General features: G+C 37.5%; 1 protein-coding gene across 3 annotated transcripts in view; it reads left to right on the forward strand.

Annotated features, from left to right (window-relative positions):
* Positions 1-14,768, forward strand: part of RAB8B (RAB8B, member RAS oncogene family) — a 78,697-nt gene extending 63,929 nt beyond the window's left edge. The window contains exons 4-9 of one of the 3 annotated variants that reach the window (XR_010151726.1): positions 2,413-2,490; positions 3,413-3,502; positions 6,584-6,649; positions 7,927-8,126; positions 9,655-9,705; positions 10,490-14,768. Coding sequence is in view for 2 of the 3 variants with exons in the window: in XM_009429300.5 (XP_009427575.4) it covers positions 2,413-2,490; positions 3,413-3,502; positions 6,584-6,649; positions 9,655-9,705; positions 10,490-10,582 (378 nt within the window). In the remaining variant the exon portion in view is untranslated. The remainder of the gene's footprint in view (positions 1-2,412; positions 2,491-3,412; positions 3,503-6,583; positions 6,650-7,926; positions 8,127-9,654; positions 9,706-10,489) is intronic. The other 2 variants (XM_009429300.5, XM_016928333.3) reach the window with 2 other exon arrangements.
* Positions 14,769-14,974: the final 206 nt, after the last annotated feature.

Consider the following 14,974-nt stretch of genomic DNA (forward strand, 5'->3'; position numbering starts at 1 on the left):
CCTTTACAGCGTGTAGCCAAAGTGAAGCATTTGTATTTGAGGCTGGAGGAAGGGAGGATAGAGGAGTTGTTTGTCGTTTAAACAATAATGTATGTTTTTCTGGTTGCAAAAAGGATACATATACTACAGGAAACTCTGAAAATCCCAAGAAATCATCTAAAATCCCACTACTCTGAGAGATATATTCTGTTAACGTTTTATTTCATGTATTCTTTGTCTATGTGTATATGTGTGTTTTATATGATTTATATTTATTTATATTTTATGTTTACTTACAAAGTTGGAAGCCAGACCTGGAAGGACTTCCCCTACCATACTAAGGAAATTTAATTTAATTTTGAGTATAAAGGAGAGGTGCTCAAGGATTTTGATCAATGAAGTGATAGTTCTAGTACCCTTACGGAAAGTGGATTAGAGGAGGCTAAGAATGAAAGCAGGGAAGCTGGATGTGGTGGCTCATGCCCGTAATCTCAGCAGCTCGGGAGGCGGAGGTGGGAGGACTGCTTGAGTTCAGGAGTTTGAGGCCAGTCTGGGCAACATAGCGAGACCTCATCTCTAAAAAAAAGAAAGAAAGAAAGAAAGAAAAGAATGAAATTAATCAGGGAAATCAATTAAAGATGATGGGAATCCAGGTAAAGACTAATTTGTGAGAATCTGAATAAGGCCATGTGTGTGGTAGGTAAGATTCTGGAATATTTAGGACATTGAGTCTCCAGGACTTAGTGACTGATTGGCTATAGAGAAGATAACTCCCACATGTGTGCTTGGGCTGGCTGACTGGGTTGTATTACTTTCACCAAAATGGTAATACAAGGACAAATAGAAGATTCAGAGGAGACAAGACAATCTTGTTTTACTTTGTTGAGTTTGCCGTGATCACGGGGGATATCTATTGGCCAATGTCCAGACAGTGGTCTCTCGAGTACCCCAGCCTAGCCCTTCAGCCTCAGCTTGTGCCCTCCGCCCATTAGATCTGTGCAGCCTTGCCAAGCTGACTTTCTTTCACTCAATCCAGCGGTCTCTGGTTCAACATCAGCAAGAGATTTACAATGTTTCTGCTATTTGCCAGGTACCTGGGCTTCCCCTCTTCACCCCAGCTCCTAGCCCTTTGCCTAGTTTAAGTCTACTAAGTTCCCAGGCTTTGGCTTTAATGTCATTTCCTCAGGGAAGCCTCCCCTGCCCACTCCAGCCCCTCAACCAGATTGAATTACACCCCTAGCATATGAGTTCCCCATGCATCTTCATAGCAGTTGTCAAAATTATAATTAGTTGTATAGATATTGGTTTATTGTCTGTTGTCTTTGTTAGCCATCTACAAGAGGAAGAGACCTTTTCTATCTTGTTCACTGCTAGTAGGATCTAGTATAGTATTAGGCACACAGTAAGTGCTCACTAAATATTTGTGTAGTAGATGGACAGGTGAGTAGTTCTAGCACTTAGTACAGAAGTGTGGTCTGGGGATATAGATTTTGCAGTAGCATACAGGTGTTAGTTTAAACATTTGGAAGGTAAACCTTTTAGAAATACCAGACATGGGCTGGGCGCGGTGGCTCACACCTGTAATCCCAGCACTTTAGGAGGCCAAGTTGGGCGGATCACGAGGTCAGGAGATCGAAACCATCCTGGCTAATATGGTGAAACCCTGTCTGTACTAAAAATACAAAAAATTAGCTGTGTGTGGTGGCGGGCGCCTGTAGTCCCAGCTACTCGGGAGGCTGAGGCAGGAGAATGGCATGAACCCGGGAGGCAGAGCTTGCAGTGAGTGGAGATCATGCCACTGCACTCCAGCCTGGGTGACAGAGCGAGACTGTGTCTCAAAAAAAGAAATACCAGACATGGAGTCTTTAAAAATATGATGAGAATGCCTTTCATTAAACCAGTATAACAAATGCATTGGATTTTAAGTGTCTGTGATGTACTTAGATAAATAGTGACAACCTATTTTTTGATCAACCTACATAAAAAATAATTTTAAAGCAGTGTGGTCTCAATCTTAGTAGAAGAGTAGAAAGCAAGATAGTTTCTACTTGGAATAAACAAGTGCACAGTGGAAGTGATTAACTCTTACTGTCAATGTTATCGCTGTTTTGACTTAACACTCAGCTCCAGTTGGGGCTGATTGTTATCATGTGAGGTCAGGTAGAAAGGGTGTATCACCTTTACCACGATCACTAATTCATTAAAGGTTAACAGTGAAAATGTTAAAAGGGTTTTTATTTACATGGTGAGACCAGTGGAATAAGTATTTATTGATTTTTGTTTCTCTGTACTTTTCAAATTTATTATGAACCCTTTTTTAAAGGGAAAAAATGGACAAACAAAAGGTTTCTGGAGGGTAGGAGTACATTGACATTGTATACTATAACTTTAAATATATAAAGTACTAAATAAAGATATTTTTCCCCCTTATAGGGCATTATGCTGGTCTATGACATCACAAATGAAAAATCCTTTGACAATATTAAAAATTGGATCAGAAACATTGAAGAGGTATGTGTGGAAAGAGAATGGTGACATTGGAGAAGAGTCCTGCTGGGTACTTGTAAAAGGCTCCTCTGTCTCTGCAAGGCAGCTGAGCTGCTTAGAAGCAGGGCATGGGCAGGTTGGGCCCTCTCTGTCTGAAGAGCTCCATAAATCTCTGGTGCTGCCAGTCTGACTACTGGGGGTTAGGGGGACAGAGAAGTAACGTCACAAGATTTTAAGCTTGGGCCAGATATGGGAAATAATTTAATCCTAGATCACATTTTACACATGAATAACTGAGAACAGAAAGAAGTGATTTGCCTGTGCTCATACAGCCTTTAAAAAGAAGAGCCAGGATTAAAACATCTGGTTCCCAGCTTCTATCCCACCATGCTGTTTGGCTAGCAACAATTATCTCTTTACCTTGGCAACTTTTTGCCCTTCTGACATTTTCTCCATTTTAGATATTTGAAGATTGTTTTAATTCCAGGATAATTGGTATTAAGATTTTTTTAATGTCTTTGTCACTTAAGAAAGAAATCTGACTCTGAAATAATTTTGTACACGTTTCTATTAACTTAGATGAATTTCTTTTTAAAATAGTACAGAATCCAGAATACCTTCTCCACTGGTTCACTCAGTACCAAGTTTTTGTCCTTCTTTGACCTGAATATTTGGAAATTTTGTCATTAGAGCACCATAAGCTTTATTTGTGTTTGTTCCACCTTCTTTCCAAACCTCGGGAAGAAGGTTTGCACAGGCTCTGTGAGGGCTCTTGTACTGTAGCTTTGCCCCTCTTCCCATCTTTAAACTTTTCTCTGAATTAGGCCTTGTGTGAGTAAAAGATTCTGTCTTATTAAATTCATGTGTTTCTGACAGGTTGGATTTGTCTATTAAGTAACGGGTTTTTCTCAGGCTGTTTTTATAGCATGCTATTTTCTCCCTGCAGCATGCCTCTTCCGATGTCGAAAGAATGATCCTGGGTAACAAATGTGATATGAATGACAAAAGACAAGTGTCAAAAGAAAGAGGGGAGAAGGTAAATGTGAATGGAATGGATAAAGGTTGGAATCTACTCACATTAAGCATTTCTTTTCTTCATATTATTTAATTATTGATTTAAGTTTTTTTAAAATCTGTGTTTTAATCCCTTTAAATTGGATATCAACAACAAAGAGATGTAATCCATACTTGAATGGTGTGAATTAGTATTCGAGATCCAGCTCTCTATACTGTGTGGTCATGACTCATTCCTAAAGAATTTGCTAATGTTTTCTGGGAGATACAAATTGGTCCTTTCTCAGATTCCTGCAGCTTAGAGTTCAGGCTGTTTCTTCCAGATCTGTGTGAAAATGCCCAGTTTTGAAGTTAAAGTAAACATTCTTTTTGAAAAAGAAGTTATAGGGATAGGTGAAGTTTCAACAGGAATCATTTTCCAATTCATTTTTTTCCCTAAGAATATTTTACTACACATTAGCGTTAGGTTTTATGGATAAATTCCTTGTAACTGATCAAGCTATGGATGTCATTTATATGTTGTTTATGGGCATGGGCATTTCTCTCTTTTGTGTCCTGTAAAGCAAAGGAATATTTTGTGTACATATTTACTTCTGTGACAGATTCTAAATTGACTTAGAAGCTTCACTTTTTAAGTCTTGGAATTTTGCTTTAGCCTTTAAAAAAATTATATATGCAAAATGCATTTTCTTTTTTTTTTTTTTTTTTTTTTTTTTGAGACAAAGTCTTGCTCTGTCTCCCAGGCTGGAGTGCAGTGGTGTAATCTCAGTTCACTGCAACCTCTGCCTCCTGGCTTCAAGCAATTCTCATGCCTCAGCCTCCAAGAAGCTGGGATTATAGGCATGTGCCATCACACACATATACCCGGCTAATTTTTGTATTTTTAGTAGAGACGCGGTTTTGCCGTGCTGGCCAGGCTGCTCTTGAACTCCCGGCCTCAAGCAATCCACCTGCCTCGGCCTCCCAAAGTGCTGGGATTACAGGTGTGAGGCACCATGCCCGGCCACATTTTGTTTTTCAACCTGACTGTGAACTTTTGCTGCAAACTTTTTTCCCCTAAAAACATTTACTTAATTTTAGCATTGTAAATGAACTAGGAACTTTTTGAGGACTATATAAGAGTTCGCAATTTGTCTCAATCAATAGAAATCAAAGCATGAATACTTTAGTATTTAAGTTTTTGTTCAATTCTGGACTCATTTATTAAAATTAATTAAGGCCTGGCGCGGTGGCTCATACCTGTCATCCCAGCACTTTGGGAGGCCGAGGTGGGTGGATCACGAGGTCAGGAGTTCGAGACCAGCCTGACCAACATGGTGAAACACTGTCTCTACTAAAAATACAAAAATTAGCCAGGCATGGTGGCGTGCGTGCATCTGTAGTCCCAGCTACTCAGGAGGCTGAGGCAGGAGAATCACTTGAACCCAGGAGGCGGAGGTTGCAGTGAACTGAGATAGTGCCACTGTACTCCTCCAGCCTGGGCAACAGAGCGAGACTGTGTCTCAAAACAAACAAACAAACAAAAAAAAGTAATTAAAAGTAAGTATAGTTTTTTTTTTTTTTTTTTTTTTTTTTTTTTTTTTTTTTTTTGAGACGGAGTTTCACTCTTGTCACCCAGGCTGGAGTGAATTGCACAATTTTGGCTCACTACAACCTCTGGCTCCCTGGTTCAAGCGATTCTCCTGTCTCAGCCTCCCAAGTAGCTGGGATTATAGACGTCCGCCACCACACCAGGCTAATTTTTGTATTTTTAGTACAGACGGGGTTTCGCCATGCTGGCCAGGCTGGTCTCTTAACTCCCGACCTCAGGTGATCTGCCTGCCTCGACCTCCCAAAGTGCTGGGATTACAGGCGTGAGCCACCACACCCGGCCTAAAAGTCAATACAGTAACTGTTGGAGAATTAAACTTTGGGAGCAGATAAAAGGAGTGAATGAATCCCAAGATAATGGTAGTTTTACCAGTGGAGGGTCTTGACTACAAGTCAGCCAGATTCTTGGCATTTTGAGCAAAGAATTGGACAAAATGCACACACACACACACACACAAAAACAATGAAAGAATGAAGCCAAAAACACAAATTTATTGAAATGAAAGTACACTCCACAGAGTGGGAGTGGGCTTGAGCAAGCAGCTCGAGCACTGGTTACAGAATTTTCTGGGGTTTAAATACCCTCTAGAAATTTCCCATGGGTTACTTGGTTTACACTCTGTAAATGAAGTAGTGGCCCATGACCAGTCTGATTGGTTGCAGAAGGTGACCAAAGGATGAAATGAAGTTACAAAGTTATACCCTGCGCAGATGTCTGATTGGTTGTGGGAGCGGACCAATCAGAGGTACTTTCCATTTTTAATCTGTGAGTCAGAAAAGGGGAGGAGGTTGCAAAGGGAGTAACCCCTGTACTTTTGTTACTTGGGCGTGGAAGGCTGGGGTTTTTCTTTTGATTTAGTTCTAGGAAGTCAGTGTGAATTGGCCTTAGGTTCCCTGCCTCCAGACCCTATTCTGCTACCTTAGGAGGGTGGGTATTTATCCCATATTAGAGAACTAAAAGTACAAAAACAGAAAAAAAGAGAAGTACTTAAATTATTATTATTATTTTATTTATTTATTTATTTTGAGACAGAGTCTCGCTCTGTCACCTGGACTGGAGTGCAGTGGTGCGATCTCGGCTTACTCCAACCTCTGCCTCCTGGGTTCAAGCAATTCTCCTGCCTCAGCCTCCCGGGTAGCTGGGACTACAGGCGGGTGCCACCACGCCCGGCTAATTTTTTGTATTTTTAGTAGAGACGGGGTTTCATCATGTTAGCAAGGAGGGTCTCGATCTCCTGACCTCGTGATCCGTCTGCCTCGGCCTCCCAAAGTGCGTGAGCCACCATGCCCGGCCTTAAATTATGTTTTAAATGGAAGTTGTGCCATCCTTCTTACGATGATTAAGTTAAATTATTAAATTCTGAATACAGTAGAAGAAAGCAAAGAAATTTGAGAACCACAGGAGTTCTGAAATAGATACCCTACCTTTGAGACTTTGAAAAACCTAAGAAATACAAATGCATTATATGTTCAAGTATCTTTTGCTAAATTTAAATATTTGTTTACTTTTCAGCTAGCAATTGACTATGGGATTAAATTCTTGGAGACAAGTGCAAAATCCAGTGCAAATGTAGAAGAGGTAAGAAGGAAACGTTTGGTGACTGTTACGGAGCAGCACCAGTGCTTAGGGGCCTGTGTTCAAACAGCTCTCAGAGCTTTGGTATTTTCTGACCTAATGAATGCCTTTTGTTGACCCAACTCTACTTTGTACACTTTTGTGCTTCTGATTTTTTTTTTTTTTTTTGAGATGGAGTCTCACTCTGTCGCCAGGCTGGAATGCAGTGGCATGATCTCGGCTCACTGCAACCTCTGCCTCCCAGGTTCAAGCGATTCTCCTGCCTCAGCCTCCCGAGTAGCTGGTACTACAGGTGTGCATCACCATGCCCAGCTAATTTTTGTATTTTTAGTAGAAACGGGGTTTCACCATGTTGGCCAGGAGGGTCTCGATCTCTTGACCTCGTGATCCACTCTCCTTGGCCTCCCAAAGTGCTGGGATTACAGGCGTGAGCCACCGCACCCAGCTGCTTCTGATTTTTATGTAGACGCTGGTTGTTGAATTTCTAGCATCTAGCCTCCACCTGGATTATATTAGATTTCTCAGTTAAGATTCACAGAATAGATTATGGAAGTTCAGTTTTGCCCTTTTTTTGGGCAGCTGGAAATCCTGGACTGGAAGACCAACCAGTGTCCTGTGCTCATTCATGTCACCCTGTATGCCTGCAGCAGAAGAGTTAAATCACTTTTAAGGCTGTACTCTCTCAAGGGAGAATTAAGCTGTTAGTTTATTGGACACATTCCTTTAGTGTACACATTTGAGGTAGATTAAGCACAATAAATTGTAACAGTGGCATTTAGTGGAAATAGGAAAGTGTTTATCAGGGAGTAGCTTTAATAAATTTTCATTAAGTTAGCTGTTAAGGAAAACCAAACCATCTAAAGTCTTATGAGAATAGGTTTTCTTCAATACCTAACGTAGATGACTGGTTGATGGTTGCAGAAAACCACCATGGCACGTGTATACCTATGTAACAAACCTGCATGTTCTATACATGTATCCCAGAACTTAAAGTGTAAAAAAAAAAAAAAAATAATAGGTTTTCTTCACCACGGGAACTGTTGATATTTTTTTTAAAAAACATTTTTTCAACTGATCATAAAAATAATACATGTAATTTACGTGTGATATGTGTTAATACATGTAATTCTTTTAATAATACTGATAGTTTCATAAACATTTAATTTCCTAGGTTACTCATTGTTCATCATAACATGATGGTTAAAAATCGAGACCTACATGACTTTATTAGCCAGTGGACACTGATCAGAACTTTTTCTTTGTTTTAAATAACGTAACAGTTATTTGTTTAGGTTGGCCGATGGGTGTTAGGAAACAGGAAGCCTCTACTGATTTACTTACACAAGCTTAGATAAGCAGAAAAATGCTTCCCTCTGCTTGATACAAAAGGATTTCCCGCCATCAGAAATAATGGAAGTTAAAAATGGACAAAAGATCTGAATAGACATTTCTCAAAAGAAGACAAATAAATGGCCAACAGGTATATGAAAAAATTCCCGACATCAGTAATGATCAGGGCAATGCATACCAAAGTACAGTGAGCTATCATCTCACCCCAATTAAAATGGCTTTTATCAAAGAGATAGGCAATAACAAATGCTGGAAAGGATGTAGAGAAAGGGGAACCCTCATATACTGTGGGTAGGAATGTAAATTAGTACAGCCACTATGGAGAACAATAAAAAAACTAAAAATAGAACTACCATATGATCCAGCAGTCTCACTACTGAGTATTTACCCAAAAGAAAGGGAATCAGTGTATCCACCTAAGTGTCCATCAGTGGATGAATGGATAAAGAAAATGTGGTATGTATACACAATGGAATACTATTCAGCCATAAAAAAGAGTGAAATCCCATAATTTGCAACAGTATGGATAGAACTCCCTGAACTGGGAGTTGCCTGAGCTGCTTATTCTAGCCAGGCTTACAGATGGTAACAACTTTGCCAGAGCTTTAAATCAGTGTGGTTAGGCTCATAGGTGACGAGTTTGACAGTGAGACACTGACAATGAGTAATAATAGTAGTTGTCGTATTGTTTTTATTTGATTGGATTGGAAATAATCCTTTTCCTGAACAGTTTTTGGGGATCAGGAGTGTTGGGAACAAAGAGGCTGATTTAACAATAGGTTTAGCATGGTGACAAATGAAGAATCTTTAACAGTTCCTGGCTTCATAGAAAAAGTGATGATGGATTTAAAAAATATTTGGTTTGTATCAAGAGACATTATGGATAAATTATCACGAAGATTAATCAGATTTGCCCTGCTTCTATTCGAACTGACTTCCATGGTGGGGAATTTAGCTGAGAGCTCCAGGAACTGTTGGGATTTTGGAGTAAGACACGGAAGATTATACATATTCAGCTGTAAGAGTGAGAGCAATTTGAAAGAAAAAGCCAGAAATAAAAAGTAGAGATTTTTGTGAAGACATTTTAGAGCTATAGGGTAATACATAATTATTTATTCACTCATTAAACCAGATATTCAGCATTTCCTAGGTCAGCACTGTGCCCTGCTCTAGGGAAGTGGGGTAGCTTAGACAGAGCTTCTGTCCTGTTCTTGGTGTACTGAAGAAGTTACTCGTGACTCAACAAGGGTGTTATTGTGATATTATATCACATGAAGAAAATATTTGATGAATGAATGATAGTTTGATAACATTGGAAAATGTTTTATGATACAATCTCAAAAGAGTAAACACATGCATACTATGATTACAATTATTACTTTCTTAATGTAAAACTTTAAAGTGGTATATTTATATTGAAATAATGAAAAATTCTATATTTCTGTTTTAAAATAAGTCAGGCATGGTGGCTCACACCTGTAGTCCCAGCTACTTAGGAGACTGAGGTGGGAGGATTGCCTGAGCCCAGGAGTTCCAATTCAGCCAGGGCAACATAGCAAGACCCCATCTCTGAGGCGGGGGGAATATATATATGTATATATATATATACATATATATAGTGAATATATAATAATGAAAATGTTTTGTTTTACCTATAGGCATTTTTTACACTTGCACGAGATATAATGACAAAACTCAACAGAAAAATGGTTTGTATCACTTATAATTTTTATTTCCATTATGCTGTCTGTTTGGCATTTGATGAAAAGGATAGGTCTAATTATAAGATACTCAAATTAAACTCATTTTTTTCCTGACTCAGATACTCATTTGGTTGAACTCTGATTCTTAGTTCTGTTTGTTTAGGATTCTTATTTCTGAACTGCCACTGTTTCAGTCCTTTCTTCTGGCTCTTTAAGTGATGTTTAATTGGATTTTGATGAGAATAATGAAAATAATAATGGCACAAATTCGATTTTTGCCATAAAATTATTCAGTTTTCATGTGACAGGTATTTATATCTACATAACTACGATTTTGAAGTTGCTAAAGTTTGCTTAAATTTGAAATCATTAAGACAACCTTGAAAGTTTGTTTTATCCTGAGTCCTGACTATAATTGCGTACCTTATACTACTAACTCTTCTTACCTCTAACAGAACTGTCTATGCCAGTATCTTAACATTGTTTCCATCATTACCTTTGAAACTTTACACTCCATTGGAACTAGAAATAGAAGCTTCCTATCGAATACATTATTGATATAAAAGCTGCTATCATAAGGGCATTTTCCTCTTTTCAATTCACCATTTCCAAAGAAAAAGACAACATTGGTGCTTAACTAGTTCCCGTTCTAATAAAATACTCTAGTGAATACACATTTCACTAGAATACACATTTCACATGGTATGGTTAGTTATTTTTATTTTTTAGGTAACTGAGGTCAAACCATGAAACTTTTATTTCCTTGGTAACTTCATCTTCTATTTTTTAGAATGACAGCAATTCAGCAGGAGCAGGTGGACCAGTGAAAATAACAGAAAACCGATCAAAGAAGACCAGTTTCTTTCGTTGCTCGCTACTTTGATGAACTCTTTCTGAGAGACTGCAGCACACCTAGAGGGCCCTTTCCTGCTTCTCTGAAAGCACAGGTCACCCAGCCTCAGAATCACACCTCCCGGCTGCTGCTGAGAGCACCACTGAACTTAGACCTCTCAACACAGAATGCCAAGTGGATTCCAGCCTCATGGCCTAGCAAAAGAACAGGCTCCCTTTTTCAAACATGGAAGCAATGAAGTGGAGACACATGCAGGACCTAACTCGTTTTTTCCTTGTTTTATTACCTGTTGCAGAAGCTGTTATCTTTCTTTTTTACTTTGCACATCAGTGTTAGCCTTTCCCTATTTCAGCACAATCTTAGACTCATATTTGCACACTTTTGTGTCGTGAAGTTCTAGACAAATTTGTACATGTGGCGATGTTAAAAGAGCATTTACAGCAGAGGTTAATACACTAAAATTAAAGGGTATTTGGTCTGGTTCATATGGTCAAATATTACTGCCTTGGTAGCATTTATTTAAGGGCTTTTTCTTAAAAATCATTAAAGTCATTTAAAAAATTTACTGAAATGCCCATCTTGTCATCAAAGGCCACAATTTCTTTATTTCTTCAGATTAAGAGCTTTGCCTCATCCCCGACCTGTTTTCCAGAGTCTGGGTAGCTGAATGAATCACTTTTTAAAATGATTACCTCTGCCTAATCTATAGAAACTGCATTTGGAAATCACCATAATCTCATTTTTCCCTGGGGTTTGTATTTGCTATCTTTCCCATGTTTGACTTAAGTGTAATCACTCTTAAGTAATATTTGAACATTATTATCTGTTTCTATTTGTGAACTTCTTGAGCTGAAATTTTACGTGGGCTGAGAGATATACCATTTAGGGTTTTAGTGCAGCATCTAACTGTGATTCTGTCAATAAGGATATGTAATATATTTTTTCTTAGGTTCACTCCTTAGCTGGCTGGCTTAGTTGTAATACCAAATTCCTACCATAATCCCTGTCTACAAAAGTTAGGTTTAGATTTTAGTTTGTGGAAACCTTCCCTATATAGAGACAGATTAACTTGTTGATATAAATTTAATAGAGCTAGCTCTTGATAATGGTGAAAATAATGAGTTTTGGTTGGTTTTATTTGGCAGATGTTTTTAGAAATAAAAGTACTTAGACCTAGTGCAGCCTCTAGGAAAAGTCTTGCCTTTTCATTAGAGAAAACAGGACCAAGGTTTCAGTTTTCAAACAGCTGTTGTTGAATGTGTAGAACCCAGTTCCATCTGTTTTGGTTCATTGTTACAGAACTTAGTCCAGTCATTTGGGCTAAAGCCAACCAAAAGCTTAGTTGCCTTTCTCAACAAACACTGGTACTGGTATACTTTTGTAGATGAAACCATCACAAGGTATTTAGTGTTAACTTGTGTGCCAAATTCAGATCACTATGTCGTTGTTGCCCTAGCCTTCAGTGTCGTAACACAGTGGGGATAAAACAGAGGGGATGAGGGAAATGAATTCTGTTAATAATTATTCTTCCTGGTATGCCTGTTTTGCTTCACAAAGGCTACTATCATGCTGGATAGTTAAGAACAGGAGATGGCAGTGGAAAGGGATTGCTTGTTACCACAGAGAATTCTCTTCAAATTAAGATATGTCATTAGAATGCTTGGACCAGTCAATCTTTTGTACTTATTTGAAAATATAGGAACAATTTAGCAGCTGCAAATATGCCCAAGCTATTTTTAATAGATATACTAAACTTATTGTTGACAAATTTCAGCCTCCTTAATTTTTTTTTTTTTGGTAATTACCTATAGGCTTAAAAGTCATTCGTTGCTGTTCTAGTATAATTAGTAGTTCCGTGATTGAAAGTTTATTGTAATTCTACTATCTTCAAATTAGATACATTTTCAAAAGGAAAAGATAATTTTTTAGAAACATCTTAATATTCACTATTTCCTGAAAAAATCCAAGCAGTTAACGCTTTCTGGATGGTAACAAAGTACCTTCTAAAAGATAAGTGCTATGACACCATGTATGAATGTAATTCTCTTAGTAATTTACCTCTGACTATTTGGTGTCTTAACGCTTTGGTTTATATAATCTCAGGGGTTGTCTGCAAACCAAAACTGACATATTCTGTGGTTAGCTTTTATTACTTTTTTTTTTTTTAACAGAATGCTTTGCTTTGGTTATATTTCTTCTTTCTTCTTTTGTCTTATATGGATTAATAACTAGTCTCCATGAACTTCACTTGAAAGAGCCTGTAAAAGTTAGATGAGTCTAAAAGTGCTCTTTGAAGTAGCAGCAAATTGGGAGTATATGCTCTGTTATATAGAAATAAATTGTCCTTGCTATTTTCTTACATTTAGCTTTGCTAGATTGTATATACATTGAGCTAAGACCTTAGGAAATTCACTTTCTGCATGATAAAATGACCCAATAAATATTCCACTTTGCTTAATAATGTACATACAGTGCATTATTTTTTCTATTTGTAGATGAATTTAATGACAGATAATTGTCTGTTCCCTGCTGAAACTGAAGAAATCTAGTTTTTTTGTGAACATTTTTGTGGTCTTATGGATAAGGTACATGAAGATTTTTGCAGCAGTATTAGTGGTTCAGTGGCTGCACTTTATTAATCAGTGTGTTAATTTTTGACAATGATTGGACTAGACCTTTTCAAATAGAGTCTGAGGGTATCAGACAGTGAAAATGTGCGGTAACTAAGTAGCATGTAAATCAGTTGATTGTAAAACGTTTCGCTGGGAACTTATTTTAGCTATATTTTACTTCAGACAGATTATGATACAATAATCTACCTGTGCATCAGTTAGTAGGTGCTGCAGGGTTTCTTACTATTTACAGAAACATTTTGTGCAGTCTTTGTTATAAATTTTCAGAAGACTATACTCTTTACTTTGAAGGTCTATTTTTTAATTATACCTCATTTAGCTAACTAGTATTCTAATAACTGGTAGAAAAACAGTGAGCCAGCCTTTAAGCATCTAACAAAATTTAGACTCTTTGTTTTGTTTTGAACTGAAGACATCATTGGGAAAGGTAGGAAATATTAGTTTAGGATAGAGCATACATGTCATATCCAGTAGCATAAAAAAAGTATTATCTCCCTGTCTCCATTAATAAATTTAGCTGTGCAATATAGGTGCGTTTTTGCAGAAGTTTCTAGTAAGAGATTATAACTCCATTTTACAGGTTCTGAATGCTCAGAGTCTATATTAAGGCTTATAAAGTTTTTCCTGTGATCAGTAAGTGACACATTTAAGCAGACATTCTTTTCAAGTTCATGACTTAGATTCCTTTACAAATTTAGTTCTCAATCTTTAAAGATGAGCTTCTAAGCTTAAAATTTAAAAACCACATTTCATTATGTTGGTTAATTATTATAAATTTTAAGCACTCATTTCTGCAATCAGGTTTCTCAGAATTTTTTTTTTTTAAACAGAAGAGACATTCCTTTTTCCTTGTTACATCCAAGGGGGGCACAGGGGTGGGTGGAAAGGAATGTCTAAAAATGAAATCCCTTGATATAGAGGGACCTAGATGGACAGGATATGCTAAAAGAATTTCAAATTCTAGCACAATTTTAGAGTAGAATAAGTCATTTTTTTAGACTAATAAAATTAATGGCTGTCATGTTCACTCTGAAAAAAATCTAAATGACTGAAATGTACAGAAATAAAAATTAGCAAACAATTATTCTAGGGATATTTTCAGATTTTACTTCATTTCTTGAAATGCGTGTGCCATATGCAATTGCATTTCTTGTGCCAAGAAACTAATAGAACTTATTTCACTTTCTTACCTTTTTTTAAAATGTGAATTTAGTTATTATAGTTCAATTTTATGGCCTTACAGATGGCTTTTATTTTGTTTGCAGCTGACACTGCAGTTCCTTTCATGCAAAATACCATAAACTGTTTGATGAAAATCATGCCCCTAATGGAAACTCTCTAGTTTTTCCATATAACTATCCTACTGTACATGTTTAAACATATTTTATTTTTGCTCCAATGGCTTAATGTGAAAAGCTCCTGCAGATAAGTGGACCTGTCATGTGGTTAATCTTGTTTAAGCCAATTCATTAACTGTGTACTGATACTGATGCTATGTTTTTTTTAAATGGATTTTATTCCAGGTGAACTTTTTTTTATAATAATGTTCGTCTAAAATAAAAACTACATAATGAAAATGAAAATGCTAATGGCTCTCTGAAATGGACTGCACATTTTAAAAATATTTCTGCAAATTTGGGCCAGATGCAGTGGCTCACGCCTGTGGTCCCAGCACTTTGGGAGGCTGGGGTGGGTGGATCGCTTGAGGTCGGGAATTCAAAACCAGCCTGGCCGGCACGGTGAGACACCCATCTGTACTACAAAATTACAAAATACAAAAATTAGCCCA

Source organism: Pan troglodytes, chromosome 16 (genome assembly GCF_028858775.2).
Source record: "Pan troglodytes isolate AG18354 chromosome 16, NHGRI_mPanTro3-v2.0_pri, whole genome shotgun sequence".
NCBI lineage: Eukaryota > Metazoa > Chordata > Mammalia > Primates > Hominidae > Pan > Pan troglodytes.